Below are 14817 nucleotides of genomic sequence, written 5' to 3' on the forward strand. Positions count from 1 at the left end.
AACTGCCAGCTCTGCTGGAACCCGGCTTGGTGCTCAAGGATGAGCACGATCTACTGTTGTTCCAAAGCCCTGTGGCTCTGCCCTGGGACCTGCGTGCATCTTACTCTAGCTGTGTGTATGGTACTCATTGTCCCCAGAGACTAAGCACTCACTGAAAAGGAAGATTACAATCTACATTCCAGAAGCTTCCGTTCAGCCAGGAAGATAGAGATAGAGAGGAAGGAGAGAGGGGGAAAAAGAAAGAAAGGGAGAGGAAATAGTCCAAAGAGAAACATGGAAAGCCACAGAGAAGGGAGGAAGGGAAGGACAACCACAATCAGAGAAGTGGTAGAAGCCCTGCGGTGGGGGTTTGGCCAGCCTCTGACTGGGCCAGGGAGTCTCCTGTTGGCTTCATCAGAGACCCAGCAAGAGAAGGCACATCCACCCTTGGGGGCCACCCCTCAGCCTTAGCCCTGCTGCTAGCCCCCTGCCTGGCCTGCCCAGCCCTTCCCTGAAACTTCTTACTTGATCTCCAAGTTCCCTGGAAGGTGCCGTGACAATAGAGGATGGGCTTCTGGGGAGGAAGTTGGCATTGAGTTTTAGTTCACTTAGCGTGGTTTTCTTAATTCTAAGAAGCACCTCTTCAGCAGGCATTATCTGCAGATGTCAGACAGGAAGTTTCATGCCAAGGGGACAAGGAGACGTGGCTGCAGACTTCCCTGGCCAGAGCATAGCAGTCTCCTGTCACTAGTGGGCTGACAGACATGTGAGGAGCAGGAGGGTGTTGGGGATGAGCCCTTGTCTTCTTAGTGACCTTTCTGACATCTAGCAGGATGGGCTCTGGGGCTTCCAAAAGGATAGTTCAGGGAGAATCCTGGGTCGGCCTGAGCTAGGAGGGGGTGGTGCTGGTCACTGTGTGTGGCCCAAGCTGACCTGCCACTTGGTTCAGTAGGGTGTGAGTGGGGGTGGGGGCACCATAGACATAGCACTGGCTGCTAAAGAGCTGAGGGGCCTGGGCTAACTGGTTCAGGGCAGTCCTCCTGCTAGGGTGCAGCAGGGTCTACTCATGGTGGCCTGAAGCAGCCAGGATTGATCAGATGAAGAAGAGCCAGGGAAGGGGAGAAAAGCCCCTGAAGGGAGGAGAGAGCAGGTGTCTGGACCTGCCCTGCCCTCATCCACGTTGCTCAGGCTGTGAGGCAGAACTCACAGATGTGAAATGGATCATGATTGAAAGAGCTCTCACGCAGTCTCTTTGCCTTCCAAAAACCGCAGGCCCTAAAATCTAAGAATAGTCTTGGGGAAATGCTTTTGGACCCTGAGGCTTTGAGGCTGGACTTGCACCACGCTCACTCAGAATTCCAAGGAATTTGTGAGCTCCTGCTCCACTCCAGGAGCAGGCTTGAGCTCCCTGGGACAGCAGGAGGCATGGCCCGACTAAGATCAACTTGGGTTGGGGTGTCACTTAAACCCACCTCAGGGTCTCTCCTGGGCTGGGAGGGACTAGGAGAGGGTGTCTTTCTGGATGAGGGGGCCTCTGGACTGAGGTCAAGGGCCTTTCCAATCTAACCTATCAGCTGGCCGGGTCGGACACTCAAGGCACGGCAAGGCTGGCGCCGAGGTCAAGAGCTGTCTAAAGGATGGAGTGGGGCAGGGAGGCCGAAACTTCTTACTCAGGAATTTGTGCTGCTGATCTGTGGGGACCCTGGAAGTCTTAGGCTCTGTGGCTGACTGCAGGCCAAGCCTCATGCTGGCGCCTCACTTTGCTGCTCTTCTGTGGGTAGCTTCATCTCGGTCTGGGGAACCCATGCTTTCCCCGCAGCCGGGTCAGGCCACCCTCCAGGCCCCACATCCACATCAAAACCCTGGGATGAGGAGCTTGGCAGAGAACTAAGGGCCATGTATCCTGAGGTGGGTGGCCTTTGGGAGCCAGGATGAGAGCCCAGAGCTGTCCAAGGCTTTGCACAAAGTTCAGGAGCCCCAGCCCTGCCTGTGTGGCTGGCAGGTAGATGTAAACAGTTGGCTGTCATTATCAGCAGCACCTGTCCTCCCATCTCCATACCATCTGCTATCACCGCCCAAGCTGTGGTCATCCCCATACCCCGGGCCTCACACGCTTGCCCTCCTGGCTGAGAGGGTTTCCTAGCATTTCACTGTGGGTCTTCAATGTTTTTTTGACGGACTGACTGACCACCACTCAGGGAGAAAAGTGGGGAGGTGGGGGAATGAGGACATCAGTGGGACACAAGCTTCTCCTGGTTTCCTTTCTGAAGGGCACACAGGCCCAGATAAGTGTGCTGTGTAGTGGGCCAGGCTTCCAGGGCCTCCTTCTCAGGTATACCAGAAGCCAATGGGCACACCTCGCTTGGCCGAGGGAAGCCTGGCCACGCCCTGCTGACAGGGCCAGTGTGCGGATTGTCCAGTGTAGCCAGGGGATCACAGCTGCAGGTCTACAGAGGCTTCTCAGTCACAGATGGGGCCCTGGCCACATTCCTTATAACTTTGTTCCCATCACATTTACAGTCCTGCCCGCCTCCACATGCGCACTGACCTCTCTGGTAGCGACAGGAGTGGACAAGCTGTGTTCATTCCTGCCCTCTGCTGGAATCACCTTCCCATGGCTGTGCCCCCACTTCTCTCCCCAGAGAGCCCCCTCTGCAACCCCTCCCTTTTCTCCACCCCTTCTCCCACCTAATTATTTTTTAAGGATACTTACATTGTTGAAACATAACACTTGTGTTTCATGCAATTAGGTTCCTGTGTGTAGATGTCCACATACCTGCACATTCATGTAATATATATATACATTTATATGTAATTTGTTAGTTTACTTTTTGATTCTCTGTCTCCCCCATTTCAAGAGAGTTACGAGAAAGCGGGGCCTGGTCTGTCTCCTCTATTGTTGTCTCTCCAGGGTCTGCAACAATACCTGGCACAGAGCAGCTGCTCAACAAATCCTTGCTGAAAGGCCAGGAAGGAAGTTAACCTGGAACAGGAAGGAGGGACAGAAGCACGAGGGTGCAGGGAGAAAACTTCCTGCTGATGCCACCTCAGAGGGCAGTGTGAAAAGGACTGGGAGGCTGACAAAGCCTCCTGCTTTGGCTGCTACCCACCTCGTGTGCCCAGGGCTGTGTGTGTTGCCACCTCCTACCCAAGAGGGCCCTGGGTCCTGTTTGTCAGGGCTCAGCAGAGGACAATGCCTGACCTCCATCTTGGCTTTGTAAAGTAACCATGTGACCATCATGTTTGTCTAGGTCAGTGATGGGGAGCCTTTTAGAGCTTTTGGTGATCTGAACAGCCTGCTGCAGCATGTGTGCCATAGGTTCGCCACCTCTGGCTTAGGTCTTGTCTTAGACTAGACCAGGCTTCGGGTGACAATCCACAGAGTTTGGTTTCTCTCAGCTCTAGTGCCCTTGTATTTGGGAGGTCCAAGGTGACTCCTGACTTCTCTGGTAGCTCGGGTAGCTTTGTGGACAGTGTCCTGTCTCGATGCCTCTTCCACCACCGTGACTGTACATCCATGGACACTCTTTTGATGGTTCTGCTGGGGCCACTGCCTGTCCGGTCACCTCCCTGCTCCTGAAGTAGGAAGACAGGTTTTTCTTCCTGAGTGACGCATAGTTTTATTTTAAGCTTGTCACAGTAGCCTTGCACTTTCAGTTTCCTTAGGGAGCAGGCCTGCCGATGGTACCACCTGGCCTGGCTGCCCTCACTCTCAGCAGAGTGGTCAGGCGACATGTCTTGGCAGTGCCATTTCAGGGCTGGCACCGCCTCGGTTCAGGCATGTGGATTCCCAAAGCCAGTGGCCCACACTCCTGCACGGGGCTCCAGGGAATCTTGACTCGAATAAGCCCGGGACCCCCAAGGAAGGCAGGCACACCCAGCTTCCGGGGCATTGTTCTTGCTCCTTGAGCCAGCAGTGATGCTCCTGGCCCCTTCCACCTGTCACCTGGCAGGTTAACACCTGTTCATCTCAGAGCTATGTCAGTGTATGCCACATGGCCTTCCCTGACACCCACATGCTCTGTCACTGGGTCCCCTTTCCATGGTGCTAGTTATCATGGACCAGTCTCTTGTCTGGAGTTGTGGTGCACAGCAGGAAAGGAAAGAAAGAGCGAGAGACTAAAATAGAGGGGTGCACAGGAGGGTTCTGGAAGGACCAGTTGCTCTCTAGGAACAAAGAGCCAGGAGCCACCAGAACCTTGGTACTTATTCATTACATCTGAGTCAAGGACAGTGGGTGTTTCCAGGAATAGCAGTGGCGACCACCGTGGGCCAGGAAGACCAAAACATTCTTGCAAGGACAAGGACAAGGAAGAGACAGGGGGCAGTAAGCTAACTGTAGTTACCCCAGGAGTCTTCCACAGGTCTTATCTTACCTTGAGCAGCCACAGCATGGAGCCCTATGGCTTCCAGTTGTAAGCAGAGAAGAGAGGGGAGTTCCTGAGTTCCAATCTGGCCCAAGGGCAGGACAAGAACAGTTTTTGTAGACCTGATTTACAGTTCATGGTCCCCAATACTTTGTCACTGTACCCTGGTTTTCCAGAGTCTCTGGTATGGTCCTACTTGGAAAAACCTGAGAATGGGGTTGTGCCTGTCCTGTTCACTGCTGAACCCCAGTGTCTTCCTGCATACCTGGCACAGATGAAGTACACCGCAAATAGGTGTAAGGATGTTTAAATGTTTCGGTGTCTTTAGGACTGGTGACTCCATCTATGCTTCGTGTACCGCTTGCAGTCCACGCTGAGGCCTCTCCCTTGAGCCTGCTGGATGAGACGCTATTGGGTGCTCCAGCTTCTGGGACAGGCATGGGGGGGGGCCCTCCCAGCCTCCCGCACAGGAGCAAGGGTTGGATTGCCACATATAATATAGGACACTAATTATTTTTCAGGAAAAACCTCTAGTATATTGCATGTAATATACCTTAATGCCAACTTTTTTTTAAAAAGTTCAAATTTAACTAGGAGTCTTATGCTTTGCCCTTCTATTTTCTGAATCTGGTACCCTTAGGGAGAAATGGTGAACTAGGGAGAGGTGGATGTGACGTCTGATCTCCAGGTACCTGATTACAAGATCCATTCTGCTCAGTGCCTTAGTACTCTTCTTAAATGCTTTTGGTCAGAAACCAGTTGTAGCCAGGGGTAATGGCACATATCCGTAAACCCAGCACTCGGGAGGCTGCAGCAGGAGAATCTCTGTGAATTTGAGGCTAGCTTGGGCTACATAGTGAGTTTCTGTCTCGAAAGAAAGAAGAAAAAAAGAAAGAAAGAGAGAAAGGAAAGAAAGAAAGAAAGAAAGAAAGAAAGAAAGAAAAGAAAAGAAAAGAAAAGAAAAGAAAAGAAAAGAAAAGAAAAGGCCAGGTGTGTTCAGAGCAGTTCCCAGACCATCTCCTGTACCTTGCGTCCAGGAGGGTACTTAATTTTCCACCCCCTGCCCTGTCTGCCTCACTGTGATTAGGGGAAGGCATTGATGTTTGAATTGAGATTCAAAGGAAAGAGGCCAGTAATGATCTGTGACAAGACATTCCAAGGAGAGGTCAGAATGAATGAACCAGAGGTGCACCTGAGGACCAGGAAGCCCAGCTGAGCTCCACAAGCACATTCAGCATTCCCAGCCAGGACCTCACCCATGAGTCACCCAAAAGGGCAGAAAGGGAACTGTCCTCCAGTCCTTGCCCTGACCCTAGGGCACACACTGCTAAGGCTTTGGAGGCAGGGGTTTTTGCCACAGGAAAGGGAAGGTGGTCTGAGCACCTGCCATTCTGGGCTAGGGATTCTGGCAGCTGGACAAGGCCCCTGGTGCCCTGCTGCACTTTGATGGCATCACCTGTTCTGAAAAGTGGCTGAGTGGAGCTAAGTTCTCACATTACTGGTGCAAAAGTTTCTCCCCAGCTCAGAGCACTTCTTCCCCTTGCCATTTAAGCAAACCCCTGAAAACAGTTTGGGGGTGTGTGATCTCTCTTTTAAGAGAAAAAGAGCTGCAGCCAGGGCTAGAATCTTTCCTTGCTTGTTTGGTAGGGAAAGCCCTACCCTGTAACCAGGGATCTTGACACTTGAAGGGGCCTCTCCTGCTGAGCCTGCCACAACCCAGAACACACAGACCCAACAGTGAGAATGGCTCAGTTCCACCTTCAATTCACAGGGCATTGTTGCACTGTTTGCCTATTGGCTGTTTCCTACCTAAGAATTTCCCTTAACTGCCTCCAAATGAAGTTATCCTTGTACAAGTCCTCCTGGAGAGACTTAAGTGTTTGTCCCATCTGAAAGTGTGTCCATGTGCTTAGCAGCACGAACTCTCTCTGAGTGGGTAAGAGGTCCCTGTGCCCTCCAGGGAAACTCTGAGTCCTGCCCATGGGAGGATCCAATCTGAGGGGCTCCAAGGACTGCTTTCCACAGCACCCCCGGAAGCCGATCATTAGCTGAGCTTGTTTTCAGTCTGCAGGGGAGGAAACCCCATTTCCCTCCTACTGCTGGTCCCAGGGTGAGTTTGGCTAACCCTAACAGGAAAGAACCTTTTGTTCCCAGCTTGTAGGAAGTCTGAGCTGGACCTGTTTATGTACCCATAGCATTTCCTGCATAGAGGGCCTGGATCTGGCAAAGGAGCTGGCTCTCAGCTCTGGTCTTGGCAACCTCCTGTCTTAGGGGACGCTGTGGATGGTGGATGGTGAGGTCTAGAACTTCACCGGAGGCTGACAGTATCTTATCCTTAGGCTGTCACACATACACACGGGTATACACGTACACAAATCGTTATGCAGAGCCATCTTGCTTCCAAAAAGGGGAAGCAAAAACTGTCAACAACCTTTTTGTGTGTGTGAATGGAACTGGAGAAGTGGAACGTGAGCTGGGAGCAAGGGCGTACTTTTCGACTCTGGGCCGGCGAGAGTAGAGGAGGCACGAAGGTTGGGCAGAGGTGGGCCAAAGCGCAGGGAAACCTGGCAGTCCCGAGCCGGCGTTCTGCATCCTACTCCTGGCCTCGCAGTCCCATCCCCAGCCTCTCTGGCCCGCCTGGGCACACCGTGGAGTCAGGCCCGGGCAGGCGGGGGCCCAAGGCTCCTGTCTCTCGTGTTCATCGGGGCGCAGCCCTCGCACGTCTCCTAAGTCGGTGCCCCGGAAGGCGCTCGCCAGCCCAGATCCCAGTGCGGTATCCGGGGACCCGGCGGGGCCTGTCCCACGCGCGGCCGGAGCACCGGCACGTGCAGGCCAGCCCGGTGGGCCGGAGTCTGTCCCCGACTGCGGGGCTTCGCAGGCAGGTGCTTCCGGGCCCAGCGGCCCTCGCCGCCGCCCGCCCAGCTGCCAGCCAGCCGCCGCCGCCCGGTCGCCATGGTGACGCTGTCGCGCCGAAGCCCGCACGCCCTCCCGGAGACCGGCGCGGCCCGCCGAACCTGCAGAGCGGCCCGGGCCTGGTGCGGGGAGGCCGGCTGGCGGGTCGGCGGCGCCGCGCGACGGGACGAGGTAGGCGGCGGGGGCAGTGGGAGCGCAGTCCCGCGCCACGGGGTGGCAGCTCGGGGCGCGGCGGGGCCGCCTCGGCGTGCGGGGCAGGCGAGGATCGGACCGGCGCCCGCGGCGGAAACGCGGGCTCTCGCGCCGCGGAGGGCCTTTCCGTCCCTTTCCGCCGCGCGCCGGCTGGGTGCAGGCCTTCCCACCCGCGAGGGCCGCCCCCGAGCCCCGGGCTGGGATAGCTCCCCGGCGGGATCCCGGGTCCGGCTGGCTCCCTTCCGCCTTCCGGGCTCTGGCTCCCCCGGCCGAGTCTCGCGGAGCGAAGCTCGACGGCGACACCAGCGGGCAGGCTTCCACCTGGGGCTGGAGCGCGGTGGGGAAGTGGAGCGACCTGCGTTTGTTTGGCGCGACTGTTCTTTGAAACCTGAAACCCGGGCCCCCCCTCTTTCGTGGTAGCCGGGTCCTGCGTTGTGATCTTGATCCCTTCCTTTTCCTCCTCTGACACCTCAGCTTCTTCGTGAGAGTAGAAGTTTCCAGACTGGGAAAGTCTGGCCCCTTGCATTCCATTGGCCGTGGTGACCCCGAGGGTGGGTACCCCATTTGAGGAACTGGGCAGTGCTGCCGCCGCTTCAGACACCTGGGTGTTGGCGGGCCGCCTCCCTTCTCCGCCTGCCTGCTTTCCGCGCAGTATCGCGGGCACAGAGCGGAGGGCCCATGTGGACTCGGTCCGGGAGGCTGGCACCTGTCCCGAGGCTGTCCCTGAAGGTCGCCCCTCTCCTTTCCCTTTCCACCTTGGCAGTCTTCGCGAGTTTCCTAAGATTCATTAAATGAAGTCCACCCGAGGTTGCTTGGATTCTCTTCCTTTCTTCTCAAAACAAATGGAAACAAAAATAAAACATCTTTGCCCTCTCTTCTGGATGCCTCGATCTTCCCTGAAATTAGATCCAGGCAGCAAAATCCTGGGCCGCTCTCTCTCCACCCCTCCCCCAGCACCTGCCACTGGAGGTGGAGCCAGCTTCCGCTTGGCTGCCCTGCCACCTTTCCTAGACCTGCTAACAAGAGGAAGGTTCTGCTTCCTAATCCCAGTGCTGGTGGACATCATGAGAAATGAATCATTTGCAAAAGGCAGCTTGACTGGGAAGATGCTTTCTAATCAACTCATAAGTGGGTTTTGAGAATCTACAATGTCACATATTAAAAGCAGCTCATCCTGCCTGCTTTCCTGTTTCTGGAGTTTCTACTCCAGAAGTGTGGGAGGCTGACAGTAGCAGAATATGAATGTATTAGAGGGATGTGGCCCTAAGCACATGTTCATGTGCTGCTGACATGTGACTCTGAGGATGTCATTAGGGCCAGATTTAGTGTTTTTAGGCCATTGCCTAGTGTGGCAGTACTGTGCTAAGGACTTGCAGGTATTTTCCCATGTTAATCTTTGTGCAGTCCAGGGAGGTAGGCCTTAATATTCCCTCACTTCATAGATGAAGAATCAGGCACAGAAGATGACATGACAGTATTTGAATAAATGTAAAATTTTGTACACACACACACGCACATATAACAAAGAGGCAGGCTCCCAGAGGAGACTTGCTTTGCCTGGAAACACAGTCATTGACGGTGGAGCTGACTTTGAATCACATATCTTTCTGGCCCAGATTGCATTGTGACTTTCTTTTTTTCCTTTAGGAGTGGAAATCAGACCCAGGACCTTTACACTGAGCTGTATCCCAGTCCTTAAAAAAAAATTAAAAAAAAATTTATTGGACTCAGGGTCTTGCTAAGTTACGGAGTGGGACTCCAACTTTTGATTCTTTTATCTTAGCTTCCCAGAGTGCTGGGATTGCAAGAATGTGTCATCTTGTCAGGCTATATTGTGACTTTCATGGGCCTGAGTACTTTGGCTTTGTGATGGCCCTGTCTTCCTAAAACCAATAGTTCTTTTTTTTTTTTTTTAAATTTACACTTGTATTGTTATAAAGACAGACATTCAGACTAGATTAAAAATTCAAACATTTTCTTTCATTTTATTTTCTTCTCATTAATTAAAATGGAAACTTTCCTGTTTGTAAGTAACGGGAGCCCTGGCATTGAGGCCCCTGTGCCTGATGCTGACCCAAGCTGTGCTTTCTTCCTGTTATACGTTGGGTGTGGGATGTTAAGAAAGTGCCCCATCCAACAGCTCAGCCCTCACTTCGCTTTCTCTTTAACCACATTCTCAACAACTGAGCCATTTTCATCCATCAAGAAAAATAATCCAGCCAGGCGTGGAGGTACACGCTTGTAATCCCAACATTTGGGACCCTGAGGCAGGATTGCTGTGAGTTTGAGGCCAGCCTGGTATACAGAGAGACCCTGTGTCCAAAAAAAAAAAAAATCAGTTCGCTCCTCTATCACAGTCTGTTCTAACTCAAAACCCTGCTGCTGATAAAGAGTGGCCAGGCCAGGCTTCCTGCTACCCACCTTCTCCGCTCCACCCTCTGCCCCGGGGCTGTACATCCTGTGCAGTGCCTGGTCCCCAGTAATGAGATTAGGCTTGGTGGACTTTTAATGAAATTCAGTGGGTGTGAGGAGGGAGCATGATGCTTAGCATGGGTTAAGCCCTGCAGGTTGCTGTGTCCCTGGTTTATTGCATTACATGGCGTCTGACTGCAGGTGGTCACAACCCAATGGGCCAGGAGCTGCCAGGGACCTGCCACCCCATCCTGTACTGTCACTGAGGAAGAAGGGTGAGAAGGGGCCACATGCTTCCAAGTGGGGGACTTGGCTGATGAGCAGAGAAAACCTTTATGGTGGGAAGTGGCTACCTCCAGCCCTTGAAGCCACAGCCCACAATTCTGCTGTGGGACACAGAGGTCCAGCTCAGTCTGCAACGTGGGTGTGAAGGAAATGTGGAGGGCAGGGGAGTGTTTTCACTGTCATGATTGGGAAACAAGGCACCATGACGCTGAGATGCTTGCTTACTGGGGAGCAAATGATCAGCAGTGTCAAGGGGAGCCCATGGCAGCCTGGGTTCTGGCAGAGCCTTGGGCGCATCTTTCCCTATATCCTAGACCTCCTTGGGCACAGATGGGCTACCACTTATGTGTAGCTGAACTGCTTTTGGGGGAGTCCTGTTGCTAAAGGACTCTTTTCATTCATCTCTCTGAAGTTATAGAACCTCTCACTATGTGTGTTTTTTTTTTTTAACTTGGATTTTCTGCACTTAGAATTTAGTAACTGTGAGGTCACCCCTAGGGAAGACCATGTGGTCTTGCCACTTTGTCATCTTTTATGCTTAGACCTTGCAACATCATTTTCAGATCAGACCTTCTCCCTCTGCCCTGCAGTTCCAAAGGTCAACTCTCTCCTGTGTCTGGTTGCCCCGGGCTGTAGGGCCCTGGAGAGCAGCTCTTCCTCCTGAGATCCCTTTTCATACCTCCCCACTCAAGCCTGCAGCCTTTTCTCCTAGGTGCGCGGCAGTACCTGTGTCTGTGCCATGGTGGGGTGGAGGGTGAGCAGGGAACAGGAAGCTGGCCGGGGTGGGAGAGAAAAACTATCACAGAGCCCTGCATCAGAGTGACTGTGACAGTGCCACCCTAATCACTGGGAGTTAGAAAGTACAGAGCCAGTAGGAGACATAGGGTGCCAGGCAGGAGCCTCACAAACAGGTCATTTCTTAAAGGAGGGGCTCCCCTCTTTGAGCCAGGTCCAAATTCTTACGCACTTTCCTTTAACATCTGTGTCTATGTGGCAACTTGTCCTCAAGGGCCCAGGGCAGTACTGGTGAACCTTTCAGAACTTTCAGGGATACGGATACCCTCTGCAGCGTGCCTGCCATAGGTTGGCTCCCCTGGCCTGGAGCAGAAACTGTCTTCTCTGTATAGATCTAGCACCTGGCAGTGCTGACACATTGCAGGTCAGCTCTTTGCTGACAGTGACTTTTGTCATCTTTGAGCCCTGTTTTGGAGTGGGTAGTGCTCTTGCATGCACAGCTGTGGGTCGAGGGTTAGGTCAGAGCAGGTAAGAGCCAGGGGGCTGTTGGCCTCCACCCTCCTGATGCATGTATGTAAGCTCTGTCTCACCCTGATGTGGGTGCAAGCAGCACTTGGGTGCTGACTTCCCGGGGAATCGGGGGCCAGATTCTTAATGTAGGATGGTAACGACCCACATTCTGAGAAAAGGACCCCATCGGAGTTTCTGCCTGTCTTGTGAGGAAATCGGCTGGGACAGGGAAAATAGGCTGTGGAGAGCAATCTCTGGCCCCTACCGCCCTCAGATCTGCCTTTCATAGTCTACGTGGCATAAAGAAGTTTTGGCTGATCAGGCTGCCTCAGGGCGCTGTTCCTTCTGTCCTTCCTAATGTGGAGCTAATCACATTCTGTCTGTACTCTGGGTATGAATCTAATAAACGAGGCAGTGGCTTGGCAAGGAGGACACAGGACAAATGACCAGAGGACAGGCTTTCTCCCTTTAGTATACTTTCTTTGCTAGAGTTGGGCAAGGGGTCAGGTTACCTGTGGAGTTCTAGAGAAAAATACATCACATGGTCCTCCCTGTCCTCCAGGAGTGAGCAGAGGAGCGCCGTGGGATTAATCCGAGAAAGAACCAGAAGGGGAAGGAAGCTCTGGAGACCCTTGGGGACAAACAGGAAAGAGGTGAGCAAGATGTCTGTGGGCCTGGAATGAAGAGGATGTGTGCAGGCAGTAGGAGTGGGGAGCTAAGCTCAGCTTAGCCAAGGTGGAGGGAGGAAGGGCTGCAGGTTGTGTTATGAGAGTCAGGGAGCCCAGGAGCCTCCTGCACGTGGACAGGAGCACAGTCGTGTTCCGGCTGCATTTTTCTGGTGGGCGACGTGGCTGGGGAGCTGGGTCTGTCTCTGGCCCGTCAGGCACAACGCCGTGGGAGAGGCTGGCAGCCCTGACTGCATGAGGCAGTGAAGGCAGCGGAGAGGAAGTGGTAGCGGAGCCTCCGCTTACACAAGTGTGCAGAGGTGGTCACCGCATACCTTTGGTCTGGTGAAAACCTGGGAGCCAGGCAGCTGCGTGTTGATGAGAGGATCAGGCATCAGCTAAGAAACAGAACGGTGGTGTGTGCAGTAAGTGTGAAGTTACTAGGATGCTGGTGCAGAGGGTATTCACTGATGTGAGAGGATATGCATGGTAACAGTTACACCTAAGAAAGCAGGTTAGAAAATGGCATGAACTATTCTTAAAAAATAAAAATGTGTATGTGTTTCTAGAAAAAAGTGTGTAAGGGTATGAGTCAAGTGTTGATGACATAACAGTGTGCCTTACTAACCTTCCCGTCCCTTTGGTGGTGGTTCTAGGGATGGACCCAGGGCCTTGCGCATGTTAGGCCACTGCTGACCATTGAGCTGCATCTCACCTTTTAAAAACATTATTATTATTTTTATTTTGAGGCAGGATCTGGTTAAGTTGCCCAAGCTGGCCTCGAACTTGTGATGCTCCTGTTTCAGGCTCTTGACTAGTTGGGAGTATAGGTCTGCACTACCCTGTCCAGCACTCCCCGTCCCTCTCTTTTAGCGGTGGAATTGCCAGCAGTTGTCAGATGTCAGATGTGGTGGAGAATGGGCGAGTACAGATGGAGCCTGATCACAAGACTATAAACTCCATCCTGCTGGTACCCACTGCTGCTGAGCAGCTGACCAGGGAAGGGCTGTGGGCCAGAATGGACATGTGCATACCATGCTGGTGGTGGTGTCCCCTCATGGCAGGACCATTTTGTGAAGCCCTGGCTACAGTCAGCACTGTGGGCAAGGGAAAGGAGGCCTAGGCTGTGAAGGTCATGTGTGTTCTTCCAGCTCCCTCCTCCCATCCTGGTTGTCCATGGCTGGGCTTGGGGACAGGAAAACCCACAGGTGCAGGGTAAAGAGCTGGCCCTGAGGCTGTCCTGCTGTCACAGTCTATACACACACTGGAGCCCATGTGAGTCTCCTAAGCCAAGCTGTCTTGAACCTCTGAGAATAGTAATTTACCTGCTTTACCTGCTTGCCTGGATTGTCCTGAGCTCAGTAGGGTCTGTGGATACGTGTGAGTTCTGTGTGTAAGGTGTTCTTTGTTGGTTGCATGTCTGGTGGTTTCAGTTTTAGAAATATAAGAGAAATCTCACTTTGGAGAGGAACAGGGCAGGAAGGGAAGGAGACTGCTAGGCATCTGGCTGTCAGATACCATTATTCTGCAGCACAGAGGAGCCCACTGAAGGGATCTGAGCCTGGCTTCCTAGGGTGGTGGGACTGCTCATCTGGAGCTTAGAAGCCATGGTGGGGGAGGTTTCCATTTCTCACCCCAAATGTACCTTTTCAACGATATAAGAAAGTAGTAGCCCTGTACTTGAAGGGATTTGCTTATTTTTCTATAATTTACCTGGAAAGTGCACCTAAGAAAACCCATGGCCTCATGAAACAGAAGGTATAGCCCAGGCCTAGGGCCATGCTCCCTGCGGAGCTTGGCATGTCTCCCCCTGTGATCATCCTGCAAGTTGGACCCAGGTCAGGTCTGTCTTTGTGGAAAAACTTGGGCTCGCACAGAGCCACTCCTGGGACTCTTGGGATGCTGTCCCAGGAAGATGGCAGGAAAGGGTCTTAGAAGTGGAAGTGCTAGGTGTGCTTTGGCACAGGGGTGGGGGAGATGGCAGGAGTACTTGGAGAGGCACACACACCTTCTGGAGGCGGTGGGTGGCTCCTCTGAGTGCTTTGTCTTCCCTGCAGCAGCAGCCTCAGCATGGAGAGTGGAACTGGCCTGGGGTCCACCCCTTCCACACTGCCGTACTACGTGGCCTTCTCCCAGCTGCTGGGCCTGACCGTGGTGGCCATGACTGGTGCTTGGCTGGGTCTTTACCGAGGCGGCATTGCTTGGGAGAGCACCCTTCAGTTTAATGTGCACCCCCTCTGCATGATCATAGGCCTGATCTTCCTGCAGGGAGATGGTGAGTTGTATGGTGCTGGCTTCCTGGACCCTTTCTGCCATGCCTGAGCTTGTGCTGTCCCTGGGAGAGGCAGTTTGTAGGAATCCTGTCACCTCTGATGTCTCTTCCAGTTAGACAGATCCAAGATTCTAGAAAGGACAGAGGAGGAAGCTGGAGTAAAATCTGGGAGATGGGAATTCAAATCCAGGCTCTGAGGCTGGAGGATGAGGGTGCTTTCTTGATCAGAGAGCCAAGGGCAGCTAGAATGGGCAGAGGTATGTGCACACGTGTGTGCTGCTGTACTTGGACTTGGCCTCACTAAAGCACTTTTGCCTGGGGCAGCCAGGGAACCAGGAAGCCATAACTATAGCTAGTTGAGCGACTCTTTCTAGCAGTGGCCTGGTGACAACCATTGCTGGCTAGACATAGCATCACAGCTGGACATAGCAAGGATTAGGTTAGGATTACAGGTTCCATTTTGGGCACCAGGAGTCTGCTTGCCAAG

General features: G+C 53.2%; 1 protein-coding gene across 4 annotated transcripts in view; it reads left to right on the forward strand.

Annotated features, from left to right (window-relative positions):
* LOC100733585 (transmembrane ascorbate-dependent reductase CYB561) overlaps positions 1-14817 on the forward strand; it is a 32419-nt gene that overhangs the window by 13998 nt on the left and 3604 nt on the right. Inside the window, exons 1-3 of one of the 4 annotated variants that reach the window (XM_003465974.5) lie at positions 7351-7430; positions 11956-12046; positions 14116-14333. In XM_003465974.5, coding sequence (XP_003466022.2) covers positions 14129-14333 — 205 coding nt within the window. In that variant the 5' untranslated portion in view covers positions 7351-7430; positions 11956-12046; positions 14116-14128. Of the gene's footprint in view, positions 1-7350; positions 7431-11955; positions 12047-14115; positions 14334-14817 lie in introns of those variants that run through there. The other 3 variants (XM_005001969.4, XM_063242118.1, XM_013148365.3) reach the window with 3 other exon arrangements.

Source organism: Cavia porcellus, unplaced genomic scaffold (assembly GCF_034190915.1).
Source record: "Cavia porcellus strain 051 isolate PalLab524CR breed Dunkin Hartley unplaced genomic scaffold, mCavPor4.1 scaffold_32, whole genome shotgun sequence".
NCBI lineage: Eukaryota > Metazoa > Chordata > Mammalia > Rodentia > Caviidae > Cavia > Cavia porcellus.